This window comes from Anabrus simplex, chromosome 1 (assembly GCF_040414725.1).
Source record: "Anabrus simplex isolate iqAnaSimp1 chromosome 1, ASM4041472v1, whole genome shotgun sequence".
Taxonomy (NCBI): Eukaryota; Metazoa; Arthropoda; class Insecta; order Orthoptera; family Tettigoniidae; genus Anabrus; species Anabrus simplex.
Window position 1 is genome coordinate 276536860 of NC_090265.1, and position 23727 is coordinate 276560586.

At 36.2% G+C, this 23727-nt stretch overlaps 2 protein-coding genes across 3 annotated transcripts in view; one reads left to right on the forward strand and one right to left on the reverse strand.

The window, feature by feature from the left end:
• Positions 1–23727, forward strand: part of LOC136886934 (1-phosphatidylinositol 4,5-bisphosphate phosphodiesterase gamma-1-like) — a 737826-nt gene that overhangs the window by 391712 nt on the left and 322387 nt on the right. The gene's annotated exons all lie outside the window — the stretch shown is intronic.
• LOC137503702 (ras guanine nucleotide exchange factor R-like) overlaps positions 9471–23727 on the reverse strand; it is a 101649-nt gene continuing 87392 nt past the window's right edge. The window contains exon 3 of the mRNA XM_068231057.1: positions 9471–11639. Within this exon, the coding sequence (XP_068087158.1) occupies positions 9981–11456 (1476 nt within the window). The 5' untranslated portion in view covers positions 11457–11639 and the 3' untranslated portion in view covers positions 9471–9980. The remainder of the gene's footprint in view (positions 11640–23727) is intronic.

A 23727-nucleotide genomic window follows, 5' to 3' on the forward strand; every position in this document is an offset into this window, starting at 1 on the left:
CAACCCTGAAAAGAGCCGTTTCGTAAGAAAAGCTTCTTCCTCTTCACTTTTATAAAATCTACATTCATTTTTTTCCAAATTAGCAGCGATGATGTGGTTTCTTCTCTGGCTTGGAGGAAAAATTGCCTCCAGTCAGATAGTTCTTTCCCCCGCCAGTGTGGTGAATTGAGATTTTCCAACTCATCGGGTACTCCCAGGAAACAGATAAGTAAACGGGCATAGTTTTTGCCCTGGGACTATCCACTATTTGAATCCCCCCCTCCCCTCTCCCCCCCCCCCCCCCCGAAAAAAGAACGAAGATTGTTCACGGATTACGGATGTCTGTGTCTTGGTCATTCCAGCTCTGTAGCTTTGGGCTGTTAATTCTGCAGCGTAGTACTGTTCGTTAAAAGTGAGAAAATGTGTGGGTTTTTATTTGATCCAGTACTTCATATGAAAGCATTGCTTTTAATCGCGCCATTCCTACTGACGTCATTGTAATGACCCATGTTCATTTCAGTTGGGAAAACCACTAAGAGAGTCTTTCTGAGAATCTATAAAGGCAGGCGGAGAGTGAGTGTCTGCCATTATAATGAAAACTCACCAACCTGATTGTGACTGATGGTAGGCAAGCTGGCCTACCATTACAATGAAAATTCCCTAACCCAGTCTTCATGTGAGAAAATACGTTGGTGACTTCCCCGTTGTGTTTCTAGGGCAACGTTAAGAGCTAACCTAGAATTCTGTATAGCCTACAGTTTAGATTCCGTAGCGAAGCACGGGTACATCAGCTAGTAAAAAAATAAGAACATCTTATAGAAATCAGGTGTTTAATTAACGAATCAAAATTTAGACAAAATCAACATATTTTACGGTATACACCTAACTAATGTAATCACTCTAACTAATCAGACTTAGGGTCAACTAACCAGACTTAAAAACACTCAGTCCCTATGTTAAAATTATTCTTTTCCAAGAATCAGTGAGATCTCTTTAAACTTACATAAATCAAAAAACCTTGTGTAAGAAACTATACAAATAAACTTTGGAAATTAACTACAATCTCTCTGAACATATACTAAATAGACGACTTTCATGCAACAACGTAATAAGTAGGTAGAACGTTTCTTAGCAAAAAGTATTGAAATCAGTCACACTTCACATTTCTCGTAAATATAAAGAAAACTAGTTTAACAGGAACATTCTAATTTGAATTGCGAAAATATGATCTGAGAAATAACAATGCGTCCAGTGTCTCATCATCAAGCTTGCTTTTCAATTTGTTGCATATATATGCAGCTGCTAAGAAAGCGTGTTCAGGAAGTTGCAGGAATCATTAGTAAATACTTATAAGTCTGCTCTAGGTTATAGCTCCGAGTAGAATTTGAAGACCCGTATAGGTTCATTCCCTTCTTAACAATTCTGGAAAACTATTTTTCATTTAATGCTTCAGGAGACATAATTTTCATGCTGTTTTCTATTTCTAGCTGAAACTTTTCTTTGAGCGTCAAATCACATTTTTCTCTATTTGTAGGTTCGACTTCCATATTTTGTTCTTCCGCTTCATTCCTTTTACCATTTAATCCTTCAATTAAAGAAACCATCTGTTTTTTTTTTTTTATCAGGACTTTGCTGGGACTTGTAAATGTAAGCTTTATTTCTGTTCTGGGGTATCTGTGGAATGCAGAGGTGAAAGAAGGTGCCAGGATGAATGGGTCTAACTACAAGGTCAAAGTTACATACATACATACATACATACATACATACATACATACATACATTATCATTATAAACTGTTATGCCTTTCAGCGTTCAGTCTGCAAGCCTCTGTGAATTTACTAAACGTCGCCACAATCCTCACTTTGCAACTAGTCTTGTGGCCTCATTTAGTTCTGTACCTCTTATCTTTAAATCGTTAGAAACCGAGTCTAACCATCGTCGTCTTGGTCTCCCTCTACTTCTCTCACCCTGCATAGCAGAGTCCATTATTCTCCTAGGTAACCTTTCCTCCTCCATTCGCGTCATATGACCCCACCACCGAAGCTGGTTTATGCGTACACCTTCATCCATCGAGTTCATTCCTAAATTAGCCTTTATCTCCTCATTCCAAGTACCCTCCTGCCATTGTTCCAACCTGTTTGTACCAGCAATCATTCTTGCTACTTTCATGTTAAAGTTAATTTAAAAATTTTAACAAAGGTTATATTTTTAGAAAAAACAACAAAATTATAGCAACGTTTCACTGAGTGAAATAACAATTTGGAAACAAGACTTAGAAGGATCCAAGATTTCAGAATTTTAACACTCTTGGGCTACAAGCCCCTGGTTTTACAATTTTGAGCTCCTAGCTCGACATTACAACACACTAATTTGTTCAAAGGGCAGAAATCCCCTAAAACATGGAGCACTTGCTCCTAATTACAATATTGAGCCTCCCAGAGACACTTTTACAACACTAGAAAAGAGCTGACCCGCTCTCAGTTTTTCAAGCTTATTCAAGGCAATATCAGAACCTTACAATTACTGGCCATCAAGGCATAACTTACAGAAATGAAACAGGGGTATCTTGTACCCAACCTACTGGGCCTTAGCAGAAAAGGAACAGGTTAAGTAAATGGCCCGAAACACCAAATTGAATGGAGGCAAGTACTTGCACTCCTAGATATGCATTCTAAAACCTAAAAGGCACTAGGCCGATGAAACAGGGGCTATTCCCAGACTATGGAGGTGACTCGTATCAGAATAATTTAAGACATTACAGAAAGGAAGAAAACCAGTTACAAAACGTAGTCACCTCAAACCAATACGAAGGGGAGCTCGAGAGGGTAAATCACTCTCTATCCCCGAATTACAATTGCAGATTTTAGGAAATTTTCACATTAGCCGGCAGAAACTTACATTTTAGAGAAGTAGGTTACATATTAAAGTTTCGGACCTATCCCTCGGGTTAAACTGCGGAGCGAGCAAGAAATAAAGATGTTAAACGGCCATTATCTTGCTGAAGGACTGCTGCCTGATGAAAGAGGCACCTCCCGCCTCCTGCTTCACATACACACACTTAGTTAGATGTTGGTCAAGTGGCCAAGAGACGTGAAAATCCGCAGTTTATAAACCCTCGGGGAAAGTTTGAGACCTTTCATGAATAATTAAGCCGCACCCTTTTACTTTTATTGGCTAGCATAAAGTTACACACCAAATCGAAGAAGAAGCCTGTGACAGGCCGAAAATTAATTACAGAAATTAGGGATTGGCTGAATTCAAAACTGGCAGAAAGAAAAGAGCAATATTGCCAACCCAAAAATGAATGAACATAATTTAGTAAAGAACAAACTTATGAATACAAAATTTCTTCAAATAAAGTTCCTTCACTTCGCACCAGGGTACATGATCATAGTTTTTGTAGTGACATCTGTTTCAGAAAGTCCATACTTATTTATAAGTGGTAAACAAAACACGTAGAATTTCATACAGTACCGGAAACTTCACAATCACAAAATTAAGGTGGTGACATCTTCTGAGTAAAAGTTTAAGTAGGTCTAGTTTCAAGTTCAGTGCTTCTCCTGTAGAGGAGGTTTTATTGGTGCAAGATTTAAATGTGCGGCGTAGAGGTGTACCTCCCGGTACAATTTCATCACTGAACGCCAACACCACATTGTCACTATGAGGATTTTGTAGGTAGCATAATACGCCACTCAACTCATTTCTTCGGCGATCTTTCATGCGCTTTTGTAAAAGTATCTTGAATTAAGAAGCCAACTCGGAGTTATTGTCATTTAACTGCTTAAAAAGAAACTTAAGGGCAGCATCAGCTGTGCATAAATTTGCATCAGTGCAACAGAGTGCTTGTACAGTTAATTGGACTGGAGTCAAAACTTCAATGATTCCATCAATGAAATCGAAATTGGACACTTCCAACTGCATTGGATTATTCAAACGCACTGAGAGTTTCGCTTCACGCAGTCTATTTTGCAAATTTTTTAAAATGTCAATCCCGGGATCCCGAAAATTTAATCCTGAAAACTACAGGATTGAAAAGCAACCGGGATCCCGGTGTTCCGGGATCGAATCCTCTAGTTCTAACACAGCTATTGCCACCTGCATTGTTTCATTCCCAATCTGTGCCTGTATCAATGTTTTCCATACCAAATTCCTTGGGACCCTGTCATATGCCTTTTCAATATCTAAAAATGTTTCTACCATGTCCTTTCCATATTCCCAATACCTTTCCATCATTTGACGGAATGTAGATATTGGGTCAAATGTGGACCTGCCTCTTCTGAATCCATACTGGTGTTCTGCCAATTTTCCCTCTACTCTGTCTCTTATTCGTCTATCCAAGATTCTTTCAAGGATCTTAGCTTCACCAGTATGAATACAATATATGATAAATATAATTTATTAAATTAATTCAAATCCTTTCTGTACAATACATCTAGAATTGAACAAAAACAACTTTAGTCACCTTTACTTGGCTTCCAGCTCCCTATACTCTTATCATCACTCCTTGGTCCACCACCCTGTTTCAAAATGTTTACTAACATTTTTCAGACTTGGTTCAATGGTCTCTTTCCACAACCTCCATTTTCATGAGAATTAATGTACATGGTCTCAAGAACTTCTTTATCAATCAACTTTGGATTCTTAGATTATATTTATAAGTTATTATGTATTAAACTGATGAACAGTAATAGTTGTACTGTTAATAGAACTTGAGAAAAAATTATTAACATGGAATTTTTCTTATGACATTTTGGAAGAAAGATTGAAAGGAAATATGAAACACTAAACCAAGAATGCTTTTTGAGATACAGTATAATGAGTGAATTCTTCTCTGCATGTACCTAATTTGAAACCTCCTATTATTATTTATTTATTATTATTTAGTGTATGATGCTACATTTGACAATTGACTATGTACAAGTTCTTAACAGGCGCAAAAAAAAATTGACTTTATATACATACAACAGATATATATCTATCTATCTATATATATATACGAACTCCACATTAAAAAAGGTTAATGTGGGGTCGATCAGTCTCTTAGAGACGGATGTCCAGCTCTTCCAGCCAAGAGAGTGCCTCAGGGGTCACTCGGTGAATGTCCTCGATGGAACCAGCAAAAGCTCGCAGAGGGCAGTCCTTCAGAATGTGCAGGATGGTTTGCACTTCAGCACCACAGTCACAAGCTGGAGAGTGTTTCCAGCCCCAATGATGCAGAGCACAAGCACATCTTCCTACTCCGCAGCGTATCCTGTTGAGTGTGGTCCAGGTGGAGCAAGGAAGGTTGAACCCAGGCACCTTTGTAGTTGTTTCCCTGATGTTGACAATGCCATGAGGGTGTGATTGAGACCATTCATGTTTCCATATTTCATCAGGCTTGAAATGTGAATTAACTAATTCCTTTGCCATCTTCCAGGCAGGTTTCAGTGATTTGATTCTCATTACGGCATTTTCATCTGTATCCTGATGTATTGGGAGGTAACTATTCTTCGCTATCCTGGTCCACAGTCTAACAAGGGCACTTTTCCGTCTGATGTGAGGAGGCTGAATGTTGTGCAGTTATGTAACCATTGAATAGGAGTAGTGTGCAATGTATCGGATATAATTCTCATTGTGTGGTGCAGTTGGACATCAACCAGACTAGTGTAGGAGCTATTGAGCCATACAGAGGAGCTATATTCAGCTGGTGAATATACTATTGCTAGAGCAGTTGTTCGTAGTGTGCATGCATCTGCACCCCATGAAGTACCAGCTAGTCTACCCAGCAGGTTGTTACAGCTTTTAAGCTTAGCAGCCAGTTTTTTCAAAATGGCGTAGATAGCTTAAGGACCTGTCTAAAGTTACACCAAGATATTTTGGGTTGGTATTACACTGCAGTGTGTGGTTTCCAAACATGATCATAGGTTGATAGTTTGCCAGCCTGTTATTTAGGTGGAACGCAACTACCTCTATCTTTAGTGAATCATCCTGGGTGGTCTCTCTCTTTATAAGGTTCACTAAGAAGAAATACATCTACTCCTTCAGGTGCCATTTTTTGAAATAATCACCCATCATGTCAAGGTTTTGGGATAGAATGTCTTCTGCCTCATTGAAGTCTGTTGTTTGTATGGTGAGGTTGATATCATCTGCATAGCTCATAAATGTATTGTACCCGTAAAAATGTGTTCATATCTTTAAGGCGCTTGATATTAGATGAACGAGCATGAGGTTTAATCTCGGTTGTGGCTTTATCATTGGAGCTGGTACAGAGAGAGGTATAGTTATCAAATTGAGAGATTATTTTGATAAATTGAGTTTATTGATCATCAAAAGCAAGTTCATATCACCTTCATACGGCAGCGTGGAAATGTCGTTGCTGGTTGGTACCTCCAAGTCCTGGGATGGTGCTGGACATCGACTGGGCAGGGACCACACCTGCTCGGATGAGGAATTCTGGAACGTCTGGAGGTTCTGGAAGTGTCTCGACGTTCTGGAAGTCTCGAAGATTGGTACGTGTTCCTGGGTTCGATTCGAGACGTAATTCACACCTGAATTTCCTGTACGGCACTCCACACATTCAGGGCACTGTCTGAACAGATATCACCTTTTAATTATGATAATCACTCGAAGAACAAGTACTGGTAGAAATGCAAGTTCATAAGGCAAGCTCACTGTAAATCAGAATGTTCTAGGGGATTACTGTTACTGCAGTCCTAAATGCATAGTTCTGAAGATTTAAAACATATTGGCAATGAGCTGAATAAGTAGCACTCGGAAACTTGTCCTGTTGCATTAATAAGCGAAGTGAATAGCCATTAAAGAAAATAATATTTGAAAGAAAAAGTCTGACTTCATAAATTATGGATCACTCAAAATACTGGAAAGTTCTAGGCTTTAGGGAAATGCGATATGCGTATTCCGAATTGTCACAGTCTTTAAGAATCAAAACATAAGTCCCTGTGCAGCACTTGGAAAGCATTGCATATTTCACAATTAAACGTAATGTTGAATGTCCCCTAAGTTCAATGTTCCAGAAATCGATTCAAAAATATAAGTTCGCGTAAGTTCAATGCGATACACAACACACGTGAAAATTCAATCGTCGTCGAATAAGTAAGTCCTTATGTGGCACTTAAGAAAAAAACAAAGTTCCAATGTGTAGAAATAACAAAGTTCCAATGTGCCGAAATGTTAAAGTCCCAACGCGACACTCGAAGAAAATAAAGTTTCGATGACAATGTTCCAGTGCGTCAACTCAAGAAAATAATAAAGTCTTATCGCGACACTTGGCGAAAATAACTATGTTCCAATGAGACGCTTCAGAAAAAAAAAAAAAAGTTCTTATATGGCACTTTAAGAAAACATCAAAGTCCAATCACGACACACGAAAGAAAAACAAAGTCCCAATGCTTCAATATGACAAAGTTCCAATACGATGTCCGCAGAAAACAAAGTCCCATTCAGGCACTTCAAGAATATGGCAAAGTCCTGATACAACACTTAGAGAAAATGCCGAACTTGGATTTCGCAGACTGTCGACTAGAAGATCGACACGCACAACACTTCTCTTGTCACCCGTGTCACAGAGACGGCGGAGTGACAGACACTGAATTCGTAGGTCGGGTGGTCTTCCTTTTATACACGTTCGCATGGAAGTGTCTAGAACTCGGGTACTATCTACCCTTATAACTTCTATAATACTCGGTGGATTTTCTTGAAATCTGAACAGATGATGTCTATTGTAAGGGCCTTTAAGATGGCAGTGTCAAAATAGCGATAAATTAGCTCAAAGATGTACTTTTGAGGACGAGCTGGATCATTACCATATATGGTAGCGGATAGCTGGCTTACGGCGGCCACGTCACTCGCTGGGCACGTCACCGCGTTCGGCGGGCTGCCTACCTTCCATCTCGCGCGAAGTTCAACAAACATACTTCGAACTTCTCTCGTAGCGGTGTTCCCGGTATAGTATCTTATGTTGCAAGTTTAAAGTTTAGGGATTTGTTCATTTGTAATGTTGGTAGCAGTGAAAGATGTTTTCTTTCAGGATTAGTTATCTATGTACAAGGGTTGGATCTTGAATAGTGGCAACTATGTAATTACAACTGATACAAAAGAGATGCATGTTACAAAGTTTTACTGTCTGAGGCAGTCACCAGAACTGTTTACAACCTATTGCCAGCGATGTGGAAGTCGTAGGATACCGTTAGCAGTGCCTCTTGCGTTGATAGTTCAAATGGAGTGGTCTTCTGCCTGGCGAATCTCTGGAACTGTTCTGAAGTGAATGCCATGAAGTGATTCCTTCATCTTAGGAATCATGTCAAAGTCACAAGACCTTAAGTCCAGGCAGTATAGTGGATGGTACAGCAATTCCCAGCCCCATCGACTGAACAAATCAGCCACAGCTTGTGCTATATGCGGCCGAGCATTGTCATGTAAAATGAAGGGTGGGTTCTGCAGAAAGTATCGCCGTTCCTTTCTCAAAGCCAGTCGCATGTTGTGTTTCAAAAGTGAATAGTAATACTGCACATTGACGGTCTGCTGTGGAGGAATGTAATACATTAGAATAACACCATCACAGTCGTGCACGAGAATAAACATAACTTTCACACTGCTGGGATTCTGACGAACTTTTGTAATGACCTGTAATGACTCCGTTTGGTTGGTGTTTCAGTTGTGGCTCATACAATTTGGCCCATGCTTCATCCAGCATAACGATGCAGTACAAGAAAGCCTCTCCTTTGCACTCATGGCACTCCAAGTGGTTACGAACAGCATCGTTTCATAACCATTTCCGTAAAATCACGTGGAACACATCATGATGTAATTTTCCTTATGACCAGGCGTTCCTTCAGAATGTGAAGTACAGTCGTATTCACTAATCTGATGTCTCAGGCCAGCTTAGAAGTCATATTGTGTCGATTAGTGTCCAGTGACGTGACAAGAGTATGTACTTCTTCACTGACACTGGGACGACCTGGCCAACACATTTCTGTCACATTTTGGCATCCCTCGTTGAAGCCTTTTACCCACCATCCCACTATTCTGTAAGGCCATGCAGATCCCCCACAAACCTCTTGAAGACCTTGATGACACTGTCGTGCTGTTCAACCTCTGGCACATTCAATTTTTATCCAACTCCGTTGTTCCTGTTTCAAAAACATTGTGACAACATTACCTTAGACCGCCAGTTAACACGTGGCTCTGATCCTCTTGCCATTTCGCATGCACGTGATGTGGAAAGGGAGAGTCCATGTGTTCTGAGGTAAAGAAGGTATGTACTAACGTGTGCTATCAGTGACATTATTAGGTTCCGTTGCATGGCGTCTCTCCAGCAGTGTTGCCACTATTAAAGTTCCGACCTTCGTATATACATTTCAATTGAATCAGTGGTTTTGAGGATAGGAACAAACTATCGGAACAGGAACGGTCTGATATGTAGGTCAGTTAGTGCCACCTTCAGTTGCTAAATTATTATCTAAAAAGAGATTTATTAATTCATTCACTATCAGTGTTCGTTGGTGCTGGTAAACAGTTTCCACTGTATACATTTCTGTAAATAATAATACTGAAAATACAGTGTTTTCAAGACATGAATATATTTTTAATGTTCATGTGCTTCAGGTACCATACCTTTAGTATTTAAATACATGCAGTATAACTTTTTCTTTAGATAACAAATAAAATCATGACAAATGTTTGTTCATTGTTGAAATAACAGAAGTAGAATGCCTCTTAGTTCCTACATGACTTTTTTATGGGCTTTCATATTTGTATATGTGGAATATCACAGTGATATATTTTATTTCTATTTAAAATTCAAAATATAATTTTTAATAATGTTTTAATAATAAAAGCTTTTTGTATCTTGTTTGTTTGAATTATATGAACCCAGAAGCCTTAATTTCTTATGATAATATCGTACCATCTTTTAAAAATTCCTGAATAGGAGCACATTATACAATATGAATAATTCTAATAACATGTATTCTAATAACAGATATTATAATGTATAATAATATCTACAACTTTCCGTCTTTAATATCAGTGACTGGCATGACTATAGTTCGAACAACAAATGCCACTGATGGAGAATAAGGAGTCCTTTGATGGAAATAAGGATTCTGTGACATTGGGTGTGTAATTGTCGAATGATGTGAAGGGAATTGTAGAAATAACTCCATTGGATATATATAGTATTGCTGTATTGTACTGCTTCCTGATTTTCTGGGAAGCTGAGCCAAACTGGTGTCTGTTGAAACAAGACTCTCTCCTTGTTGGTTAGTTCTTTGTCTAGTCGGGGAAGCAGGGGCCCTGTGTAGTGTTTGGAGAGTTGTGCTGAGTTGTGCTTTAAAAGTATCTCGAACTAAGTTTGTTGTTATTGGTAACATTGAAATGTGTGCATTCGTTGGAACTGCAAGTGAAGCAGTTGAATCTGCAGTACTCCCTCGGGAAGTTGTCTGACTATCTAGGGATCTAGGATTATTTCTTAACATGCCATAGACATCTGAAGGTGAGATTATGTGCGTAGTTTGTTGGGGAGCACTCTGAACAAACCTCAAGTGAGAATTACTGGATGCAATTTTTTCTACCATTGGTAATGAACCTTGACCAAATTCAATAGTTTCTAAATCAATACCAATGGCTTTTAAGGAATCAGGGTCCATTAGGAGGGATCTTAGTGATTCTTCATTATTTTCTTTGGTCTTAGTTTTATTCTGGGATCTTTCGTATGTATTATTAATATTTCCCTGTGGTTTCTTCTCTATACTTTTACTGTCTTCGTGGACCATTCTTATTAAATGTGGTCTATCATGAAAAGTTGTTGTCTCTTTGTTTGTAAGATTAGTGTGAAGGGACTCTGTGTGTTCAAGTTGGAAGTTTTTGTTGCTGAATGGTTGAGTCATGTTAGAGGTCATCTTTTGGCTAAGTAATTCAAACATTTTCTCATTTGAAGGACTGGACTGTGATAACTGGGCTTCTGTGGTTTTGTTATCTTTCTCTTCCCTTAAACTTTTGTCTGTATAATTTGCTTGAACGTGTGTACTCATGTTGGACTGTGTAAATGAATGTTGCAGAGTTCTTATTTTGCTTCTATAGTTCATACTTTCAGTATTCTCTTCTTGCTGTGTTGGAAATATTTTAGAAGTAACTTGTTGAGCTTGTCTTACTTGTTTATTTTCTGTTCCATCAGGTGTATTGTAATTGAAGGATAAATCAGATGCATTAGCAAGTTTAACTTCAAACTTTATAGGTGTTTTATTGCTCAGTTCAGAAGATTCTTGGACAGTGTGAGGCACTATTACACTGGCTGGTATACTAATTGTTGTGCCACTGCCATATTCTTGTGTTTTTACCATAGGGATACCATAAGAAACAGAAGAATAATGTTCCTGAGTACTGAAGAGGTGTTTGCTTTTTGTCTTTGGGGGCTGCTGTTGTGGTGATGACATGTGTATGTGCTCTATTTTGATGAATGGTGAACCTCCTGGTTGCATGTTGATAACTGCCTGAAAGCCGTTACCCACATCAGCTGTATAAGTGACTCTATGAAGATCACCATCCAGATCAGCAACTGTATAAAATCCATGGACTGTGTCTCCATTTCCAGTTTCATCCTGGGACTTGAAGTCTCCTGTTGTTCTGTCTTGCAAATAATATTGGAACCTGTATCGCGGCACCTGAAAATAATTTGTCTCATGATATTGCATTCATACTAAAAGGCTATCATAATTATGTCCCTAATTCTAGGGGCTGCAAGAAGATAGAAAACAGAGATACATGGACTGTTATGTAAAATAAGTTCACAATAAAAACATAAGTATTTTAAATAGGCACTAAATAGAAAACAGCTCTAAACTCGACAACAATTATACATTAATTTCCTTTATTTTGCAATATCATTTAGGTTTTGTTTGTTTTTTCTGTCACTGCAGCACTCTGAGTTTAATTTCATTATATGATCCAGGAACAACCTGCCTCACTACCTCTACTCTCCATAATAAACATTTTTTCTCTGTGCCAACTAATTTTTTATTAATCTGATAACAAATTTGAAACACTACATAATAATGAATCACCTTCAACAAAATTGAAATATGTATGCTTAGTTTCAGCTAAACAAGAAAAGAATCATGCCAACATAAGTGGAAGAATATAACAAGTCTCTGAAAGCTCATAAATATTAACAAACATCAACCACAAAAGCAGCTTTAATGATGAAATAAAAGTAATAATTCACCTACAAGGGCGACAAGCACACATTCTACAGTTGTGCTGGTAGAAGCACCATATCTATAGCTCAGGTTCTTTCCAACAGAACAAATATGTTTGAGGTCACCACAGCTCAACTGGTAGAGCATTTGATACAAAATCTGAAGATTGTGGGTGGTATCTGGTTGACCATTTTTCTCGTGTACGTAACATCTCTTAAACATGTACTATACTTGAGGTAACCAAAAATTGAGGTGAGTCCACCTTTTCAATACCAATCAATGTATTTACCTGCAGGAATTACCATTAAATTCTAATTACTGTACATTAGTACATGTTTTGTTCTGATTTTTGGGACATCTTCAGCTATTAGAATAATATTGTAAGATTCCGAAACATACATTAAAGGAATAAGTTAAAGGCATATGAGTAAACACTGTATTTAGGAACACTGTTGTCCATTTAAATGTCCAATATTGTTGAAAATTTGGTAGATGTATTAATTAAAAGTCCTTGTAAGTATTGGTCTTGATGTAAGAGATGCCAAATGTTACGTTCAGAATTACAAAAACACGATGTGTTGAAAACACGTTAAAGTTAACATACAAACATGACATCCATGAAGTTGGTTGATAGACATAAGTTGTCAAAAACAAGACACTTATTTATACATATGGATATCTTGCTTTTTACTTTCTTAAAGTTAGGGAAAATCCTCTCAAAAATTAATTTCTAAAAGATCACAGATATATTAAAGTAATGTGGCAGTGAACTTTAAGTACAGTACTAAGTTGTAGGAGTGATAATTTAGAAGAAGTCTAAAATGAAAAGAAAGAAAATTGTGTAGTAAAAATTAAGTGTTTAGAAAGAGAAAGTAATAGAGCTAGTTGAGATGGAGAAATAAGTACTCATTCCCCTGCTGGTACCTGTTGAATGGTGTGTGTACAAACAAAGAATGGTGTTTGTACAAACAAAGCTACATAGAGACTGTCGGCAACTGAATTGCTGTGGTAAACAGCTGCTGTGGGGAAGGGTGGAGAGGGGTACACCAAACGTAGGGAGGGAAAGGCGAAAAGTGAATGACATCTGTAGTGGATTTCTTATTTCTGTTTGTTGGAGCGAATATTTTAAAGATTTCTTCAAATAGAACATTCATATTTTTGGTTATCTTGTTTAGATTGTAATTGGAATTAATCCTCTGATCAGTGTGGATGTATATTTTCTTAAATGTCCATTAGGATACCTTTATTAACTGTACATAAAATGACTAAATCTTGGTCTATAGTTGAAAAATAATGATTGTAATCTGCCATGTGTATACTGATAGATGAGTATTTGTTATGTTTGTCTGTATTAGTAGGTTCTTAGTAATATATTGCAAAGCTCCTACTTTTCAAACCTATATATGATGCTTTGCATTGTGTGTAATTCATTTTGTATATATAGTGCCAGAGTTCAAAAATCTTCAAAATCAAATAAAATCAAAATACTGTATTTGCAAATAAGGTCTCTACCTCGGTGGCAAATTATAAACAAAAATACATTATCCTCAACAACTACATTTTATGTTAAAAAGAAAAGAAGACATTTTTCTCAGTACGGTATTATACAATTTAGATTATCATTTTTTCTATTAAACACACAGTTCATCCTTAATAAATTTGTATTATTTATAAAATTTTACTCCTAATATCTTGTGTACTTACACACATAATCAACTAATATACAGTATATGGAATCACGTCAAAAAATACTGTAAGATTTAAATGTACATTGCTTTTTTAAAAAAATTCATTTTGGTACCTAACGTGCATAACGACCTGCTGCGTCTTTGCCACTGCTTTTCATAGTTTCTGAAGGACCTTCACAGCTACCGTAGCAGTCCCAGGGCCCTCGAAGTCCCTACTGTACTTCACCCCTACAGGCAATCCTCTACTTCAGTTGTCCAGTCTCTATAGATAAGGGGATGGAATTAATTTATTCACAAAAATTCTTTATTACAATAACCTACACAGGTCAAATGCCCTCTAACATTTCTTTTCTCTGTTGCTGTTTATTCTTTACTTGAATATCTGTACAGATTTTGGAAAAGGACCAAACACTTCCCCAGGTAAACTGTTCCACTCCTTCATGCCCTTCCCAGTGATTAAAAATTTACCCCAATTGTTTCTGCTAAAATCCCATCTAATTTAATACTTGTGGTCAACCCTGCCGATATAATCCTTTACTACTATGGACAGTACTATGTGGATTATAAAATAAATGGCTATTTATGTTGCTCATAATAAAAGCTATGTTAAAGTTATGTTTTTTAAAGAGATCAGTGATTTGATAACTATTCATCATCATCATAGACTTAAGGCTAAGCCTTGTCGTGGCAACCATTCTCCTCTGAATCCTGCTCTTCCCTTCACTTCCTTGTAGTCTTTACATCCCATCAAGTTTCTCACATCCGCAAAGTATGTCTTCCTTAGTCTTCCTCTTCCTTTCTTTTGTAGTATTTTTCCTTCAAGGACGTTTACTGGGAAGTCATTATGTCTCAGGATATGACCTACAAGTTTTAACTTCCTTCTTTCCATAGCCTTAATCAGTCTCTGTTGCTCATTGATTTCCTTTAGAACATTTTAGTTTGTCTTTTTTTTTTTTTTTCAGTCCAGCATGCCCTCATAATTTTTCCCCAAATCCACATATCTCTTTCCTTTTTTCCAATACCAGTAGTCCAGCTCTCACAACCATAAAGTAGTACACACCAGACAAAGGATTTTACAAAAGCCTTTCTTGTTTCTAAACTTATATTGGTATTTGTTAAAAAACTTCTTTTAATTTTCAAAGGCCTGTTTAACAAGAGCTATTCTTCTTTTAATTTCCTTGGTACATCTATTGTCTTTATTTATAATGCTTCCTAAGTAACAGAAATGTTGCACTTGTTCTATTTTGGAATTTCCTATTCTTATGTTTGTGTTAACTCCCCTGCCATCTTTCCTCACAACTAAAATATTTGTTTTAAGATTTTAAGTTTGCAATGTTTCAGTGTATCACACAGAACAGTCAACATTCTATTTAATTCCTTCTCAGAGTCTGTTACTATGGAAATGTCATCAGCAAATCTAATACTGTGAATTCTTTTTCCCATTTATCTTTATTCCCTTAGTTCTTCCGTTTAAAACACATATTGCTCCTTCAATAAACAAATTGAAAAGGTATGGTGAGAGTGGACAACCCTGCCTCACCCCTTTCTTAATTCTGGCCATTCTTGTACATCCATTCACCACTACATTTGTACACTGGTTCTTGTAAATTTTCCAGATGATCCTCCTATCTTTCCTCTCAATTCCTATTTTCTTCATACATTTAAACAGTAGTTCCCAGTTTATCATGTCGAAAGCTTTTTCGGTTTCAATGAATGCTTCTTGTTCATTTCTAACTTTCTTTCCAATAACATTCTTAATACAAGGATTACTTTTCTCATTCCTTTGCCTTGTCTAAAACCAAATTGTTCTTTATCTATGAAATGCTCTATCTTAAATTTTATCCTGTTTTTTATTATATTTAGTATTTTTGAGGCATGTGATATGATTTGAGATCGTCCTGTAATTACTACATTCCATAGCATTTCCCCCTTTTGGGACAGTGATTGTTTTGCTTTTATTAAAGTTGTCTAGGACCTCTCCTGTTTCATAACACAATGCAATTGCATTAAAAAGATAATCTTGCAAGTCTGAACCAACAATTTTCAAAAGCTCTGCAGTTATATTATCAGTACCTGCTGCCTTTCTCTCTTTTAAGCTGGACATACCTTTCTCATATTCCTGCCTGGTTATTGGAGGACCCATGAGAGCCCATTTCATTACTGTCCTCATCTGTTATCTCTTACAGAACTTCATTTATGTCTCTGATTTCTTTATCACTGTACAATTCTTCCGTATATTCTCTCCAACGTTCACATACTTCTTCATTATCCACCAGTAGGTTTCCATCCTTGTCCTTCAGCAGTGTGGATCTTATTTTAGGTTTGTACTGCAGGGATTTAATTTTATGATATGCCTGATCCTGTCTTCCATTTCTCGTATCATTTTCAATTTCTTCAGTTAGTTCTTTTGCCCCCTTTTCTTTCTTCTCTCTACATTTACTTGTGATAGGACTTTTTATTATTTTATAATCTTCCAATTTATTTTCTTTTCTCAATTTATTCCTCTCTTCTATAAAATTTAATATCTCATCTGTCATCCAGTGTTTTTTTGGCTCCACTTTCCTCTTACCTGAAACCTCATTTGCAGTCTCCACTATTGCATACTTTATCTTGATCCATCCTCTTAATTCTTTTTGATGTCTTGCTATCACTTCATTGGTCTTGTCTTAGAAGAGTTGCTTAGTTTTCTCATTCTTTAGACCATCCAAGTGCCATCTTGTCTTCTTGGTTTTCTGTATTCTTCTTAGCTGGAAATTGCATTTAGTTAGGACAAGATTATGGTCACTGTCAACATCTGGACCTGGGTAACTGTGGCTAAATTTAACTTGATTTCAGTAATGTTGTTTAACTAAAATGTAATCGATCTGGAATCTTCTGATGTTATATGGTGCTTTCCATGTTTCTGTTATGCAAATCAAAGAGTGTATTTGTAATTACCATTTTGTGTTGTTAACAGAATTCTAGGAGTATCTCACCCCTCTGGTTCATTTCTCCTAAACCAAATTCCTGTAGTTTTCTTGTCATTCTGTGAGCCAACCACTGCATTGAATTCACCCATTAATAACACATTGTCTTTGCCATTGGTCAGCTTGAGTAGATCATCGATTTGCTTATACAATAGTTCTACGTCTTCATCGTCGTGGGCAGATATGGGAAAGTATGCCTGGATGATAACTAAGTCTGTAGGTCGACTATTCATCTTTATCATCAACAGCCTGTCACTGATGTGATGTTTATCACATTATGTGAGAAATTTGCACTTATGTTTAGTGCTACTCCATCCTCTGCTGTGAATAACTCTGAATTCCTCAAAGTAAAGGTCTCCATTACCCTGCAATCTTGTTTCACTTATACCTAGAATATTAATATAGTTCTTTCTCATCACATTTTTTTCTCTTCTAATTTTTCTGCCCTCAAAAGAGTCCTTACTGTAACATTCGCCAGTGTGATATATTTCTGGAATTGGACAAATTAATTGTAAATATTAGTATGTTTGTATATGTAATTATTATTATCATTGTAATTCGTTGTATGTTAATTTCATTTAAATTCTGCAGCTGGTCAATTAGGGACCTGAGAGAGCCACGTGGCCACATATTACCACTTGCCTGCATACTGATGCTATTCTTGTTATTTGTTTTACATTGCACCAAAAAAACAGGTATTCTGGGGATGCGTTGATGAGATAGGACAGGGCTAGGACCGGGAAGGAAGTGACTGTGCCTTATTTAAGGTATAGCCCCAGCATTTGCTTGCTGAGCAAATGGGGAAACCATGGAAAATCATCTTCAGGGGCTGCTGTCGATGGTATTTGAACTCACCATCTCCTGAATGCACACTCACTGCTACGTGACCCAAACAGCGTAGCCAGATCTCTCGGTGTACTCACGCTTGTGTCATGTAACTGGCAAATAAGTTAATTTGGGGGGGAGGATTTACACAAGTAGTACAAGAACCAACTCCTCTCAATAACTTCCTAGATATATTCTTGGTTAAACCATGCGAAATTGTTGATAAAACTGAGGTAATTGAAGGAATAGGTGACCATAAGGCTGTAATCATGGATGTAGGACTTGTACCAAAAAGCCTTAATAAGAGGGTCACACAAGAGAAGAAATTGTACAGATAAACTAAAGTTGATGAATGTGGGACTTACCTTACATCACAATTCAGTTGTTGGATATGTGAAGAGAGTAATGTGGATACACTTTGGGCTAAATTTAAAGGAATCATTTGGGAAAGAGAGAAGAGATTTGTACCTGTTAAGAAGGGTAAAATGACCTCAGACCCTGTTTATTATACAAGGGAAATAAGAAAATTGAAAAGAAAATGTATAATAGTAAACAGGAAAATCAATATAGAGACTAGAAAACAGCTAATGAGGGAACTGAATAGAGTGAAAAAGGAACCAAAAGAAAATTATATGGATGACATACTTCAAGAGGGTAATGACCACAAAAGGAAATGGAAAAATTGTATTCATATATTAGGAATCAAAAAGGAAAAGGAATCCAAATTCCTACAGTGGTGGGAGAAAGGGGTGAACACTATTTTATTTAACAGATACTGAGAAAGCAAATCTATTTTGTAGGGAATTCAGAGATTCAGTAGAAGATTGTCAGGAGTGGGAAACCATAACCGAAGATAGAGAGGGAGAGACACATAGGGAAACAAGAAGCTTCTCATTCACAAACGAAGATACTTTCGGAGAAATCCAACTGCTTCAGCAAGGAAAAGCAGCAGGGAGTGATCAAATTACTGGGGAGGTATTAAAGACAGTGGGGTGGTACATAGTATCTTATTTAAAATTTCTCTTTGACTATGTCATAAATAATAGTGTAATACCAAAGGAATGGAAGGAATCTATAATAATACCAATTTATAAAGGAAAGGGTGATAAAAGGAAACCGGAGAACTACAGACCAATCAGCCTGACCAGTATAGTTTGTAAAATACTGGAGAGTTTAATAGCAAAGTACATCAGATATGTGATGATAAAAATTGGTTCATGAGGAGCCAGTATGGATTTAGAAAGAAATTTTCTTGTGAGGCACAACTGGTGGGATTTCAGCAGAACATATGAGATCAGTTGGATTCAGGAGGCCAGTTAGATTGCATAGCCATAGATCTTTCCAAAGCCTTTGATAGAGTGGAACATGGAATATTATTAAAGAAATTGGATAAGAACATTTCTAAATTCAAGGGTTCAGAAAGTCAAAGTAGGAAATAATGTATCACAGGAAGAGAAAGTTTGGAAGGGAATTGCACAGGGTAGTATAATCGGTCCATTACTTTTCTTAATATACACGAATGATTTAGTGAACAATATAACATCAAAAATAAGATTGTATGCAGATGACATCATTGTTTATAGGGAAATAAATAACATTGAGGATTGTTAAGAACTACAAAGTGCACCGTACGGGGGTACATCATTCGTATTGTGCCTTTTCCCTAACTGCCTGATATGCTCCTGCTAATAATCTAATAAAATATGTTGGATGGACAAATAAATATAATCATCTCCTAAAAATTCCAGGACGTCACGCAGATAGGAATGAAAATAATTACATCAACTTAGGTCTGCGACCAAATAATATTACAATTATCTATGTTCGCAAAAATCGTTTGTATATTTCATCCCATCCGACATACGCATTCATTTGTCTGCATCGATACTGGCTTATTTCGGTGAATACCACATGAGAATCATATTTTGTTGTCAAACCATATATTCATTCGCTGCACAATACCTTTCAGGGATACACATTTCAATTAACTTTCCTTTTTAACGTGGACTCACCTGAGAAATGCACAGCCTCTTCCCCAAGTCCGTCCGCAAAACCACTTCCGATTAATTGTAGCCAGTAATAAAATAGATCTTAGAATTTATCCATTGATTATTTATAAGTACTCCATCTAATATCTCTTCTGATAATGAAATGAATAAATAACAAGAATTCCGGTTAAAATCCTTATCTCCTATTTTATTTGAAGTCCATTGGACTTGGAATGAAGTATGATTACATTTACATGTTCAGTTACATTCTTAGGAATTCCAATTCCAAATTGAAATACAATTGATATTTTCTTAAAATATTATAAAAATATCGTCGAAAACAACATTTAAATATCGTTTCAATATTTTTGAAATATCATTAATTCATTGAAATATTATTGAAATCTTGTTAAAATATCCCCTAAACATTGTCGAGATGTCGTTGAAATGGTTGACATATCTTTGAATATCATTGAAATAATGTTGAATTATTCCTTAAAATTCATTGAAACGTCATTGAAATGACTAAAATACCTTGGAATATCGTTGAAATAATGTTGAAATATTCCTTAAAATTCATTAAAACGTCATTGAAATGACTAAAATGCCTTGGAATATCGTTGAAATAATGTTGAAATATTCCTTAAAATTCATTAAAACGTCATTGAAATGACTAAAATACCTTGGAATATCGTTGAAATAGTGATGAAATATTCCTTAAAATTCATTGAAACGTCATTGAAATGACTAAAATACCTTGGAATATCCTTGAAATAATGTTGAAATATTCCTTAAAATTCATTAAAACGTCATTGAAATGACTAAAATACCTTGGAATATCGTTGAAATAGTGATGAAATATTCCTTAAAATTCATTGAAACGTCATTGAAATGACTAAAATACCTTGGAATATCGTTGAAATAATGTTGAAATATTCCTTAAAATTCATTGAAACGTCATTGAAATGACTAAAATACCTTGGAATATCGTTGAAATAGTGATGAAATATTCCTTAAAATTCATTGAAACGTCATTGTAATGACTAAAATACCTTGGAATATCCTTGAAATAATGTTGAAATATTCCTTAAAATTCATTGAAACGTCATTGAAATGACTAAAATACCTTGGAATATCATTGAAATAATGTTGAAATATTCCTTAAAATTCATTGAAACGTCATTGAAATGACTAAAATACCTTGGAATATCGTTGAAATAGTGATGAAATATTCCTTAAAATTCATTGAAACGTCATTGAAATGACTAAAATACCTTGGAATATCGTTGAAATAGTGATGAAATATTCCTTAAAATTCATTGAAACGTCATTGTAATGACTAAAATACCTTGGAATATCCTTGAAATAATGTTGAAATATTCCTTAAAATTCATTGAAACATCATTGAAATGACTAAAATACCTTGGAATATCGTTGAAATAATGTTGAAATATCAAGAACATTATTTAAGTATCACTCAAATATCAATTAAACATTATTGAAGTATCATGTAAATTTCATTGAATATCCCTACGAAATTCATATGTATTATCTTTGCTTTCTTTGTTTTCTCAAGTCTTCATCGTGTAATAACGATAACAATATAAGTAAGTTCCATAAATATGGTTCAAAAATTACCATTCAGCTATATACCGACTCAAATACAACCAAAAATAAAATATTATTTATACTAGGTAAACTAATTTAGTCATATAGCTTCCTAAAAAAAAAATATATATAATTAGGAATAGCCTACCATAACACACATGTGCAAACAAGCCAGTCAAACATCTAGGAATGCCATACTTCCCTTCATAAACAATAATCTTTCCGTGAAATTAAGACAGAAAATGGTATCGGAAATTTACCTGTTTACGGGCAGTGGTCATTTAAGTCATGAAGACATTTCCTCCCTCCAAACATGCGCTTGACAGGAAATCAACTTGGGCATAGCTTATTATGTGAGATTCTTCAAAAAATAAAAAATAAAAAAATGTTAATTTTCAATTGTAAATGCCTTGTTTTAGGATATAATTTTCGATGACCGTACACCACAAGTAACCTGTAAGTTCATTAACCTCTTACAATTGTATGCATGTGCCACATAACCCGATCTCGTATACCGCTACTTAATTCACATGACGAAAACACCAACTATAACCTAACATTAGCGTTATATTGCTTAAATATTACCGACTGCTCAAATGTAGTCGTATTTCACCAAATACGCATTCTATCTATAACAATTCCTCATTACTTATACACTTCCGTATATCCATTATTTTAGCCTATAATCTCATAAAATCATCGATCATAACAACAATTCCCTATAGCAAAATCATTCGTTGCTTTACATATGGCGCAGTATACGTGTATTCCATTCACATAATCTCATCACACATCATGGGTTTGCAGTATTCCGTAACACAAGCAATCACATATCCCCAGCAAAAGAACGCATGTGTTAATATTTCAGGTTCTACTTACTTACTTTTGGTCAAGTTATCGTAAAATTAAGTTCTATTAATCTAGAAGACGGTCTTATACCATTCTGCATTGCACTGGAGTTGAATTACACAATGAAAGGCATAAATCTTCAGAATCACATTGATAACGTCGGTTTTCAAAGCTTCACATAAAATAAACAAGCATTCCTACTCATTGAGTATAGATTTGAGATGACAAAGACTACCTAACTCCATATTCTAAAGAAGTTATACGGATTCCTTTTTAATGACACTTTTCATGGAACTTTTATCTTGAAGAATTAAGTATTAACCATACTACAATCATATATTAAAGTAGTCATTTACTATCGTTCATCCAAATATAAGTAGTTTAACTACGAAAAATAAATGTATGGAACTTGACTTATCTTGCTTTCGTTATTCGACTGGGATGGTCTTCATTCTGGATCTCCTTTGGCTCCCGATTCGAGTTGCGGTTCACGTCATCGTTGGTTACTGGTGACTGGCCTCGGGTGTGGATGATGACGGCTGGTAAGGGCTCCCACCGGATTGTGACCCCATTCTTCTGGTTTACTCAGCCGTAATATCTCCATCGATTACATGCGATGGAAACATAATGAAGGATAGCATTAGATGCATTCTCCAGACAGGAAATAAATAATTTTGAATATATTTTATCTCTCTAGTAAAATACTCGTCCAGATGCAATATTTAGTGCAGTATTTTGCGTATTTCTTGCTTGTCGCTAGCGTGAACAATAACTTGCCGATCTCAATTTTTTGTTTTTTAAAGATTTCAGCTATGAGTTCGTATTGGCAACTATTACGGGGCGATGTCTTCCTCTTTCCTTTCACTTCTTTCACGCCCGATGCTTTTAATTCATATTTATGGTTTATATACTGCCGTAATTATACTACTAGCAGTTCTCTTCTCCGATTTCAACCTCTTCTTTTCTTGAATACCAATCAGTGTCCGCCTGGCAGTGCGCGTCTTGACCACTGCAGCGCTAGTATACCACCTCACATCAGCACTCAATAGCATTGCTAACGGGAGTTAAAACCTGCACAAATTTACCTCTACACTATACTTTCAGTATATTAAATACGTTACTGAGCAGAATGAAGTAGAAAATAATAAATGTTCACCTTTTACCCCTAGGAGTTCAATTCAGCTGTGGATTTTCATTTCAGATAACACACATAACTGTCGAAATTTATGTCTGGCATTTAAAAGGATATAAGGTCTGCACTAGATATTTTTACTACCGCACCGTAGATTTTCAGTGAAAAGGAACGACTTTAACCATTTTTCTTGATATTTTCTTCTCATAAATTGTTTTTCTTCTCGAGAATTATTCTCGGCGATACTCATCTGTCATGCCATTAGCGTAGTTAGTGACAGAGGGGCGCAGAAACTTCTGCAGTAGGCTTATTATTCCACTTAGTTCCTCAGGATAATCACTTTTCCCATACTGTAGAACAGGATTTTTAGCAACACGTGGCAACAGTATCTCGGTTAATGTTTGTGCTATTTTTGGACTGCACAGTATTACCGATAACATTTCGTCCCTTACTTTCCCCAGTTTCATCAGCAGTGAAACAAAACTTGGCTTTGGATAC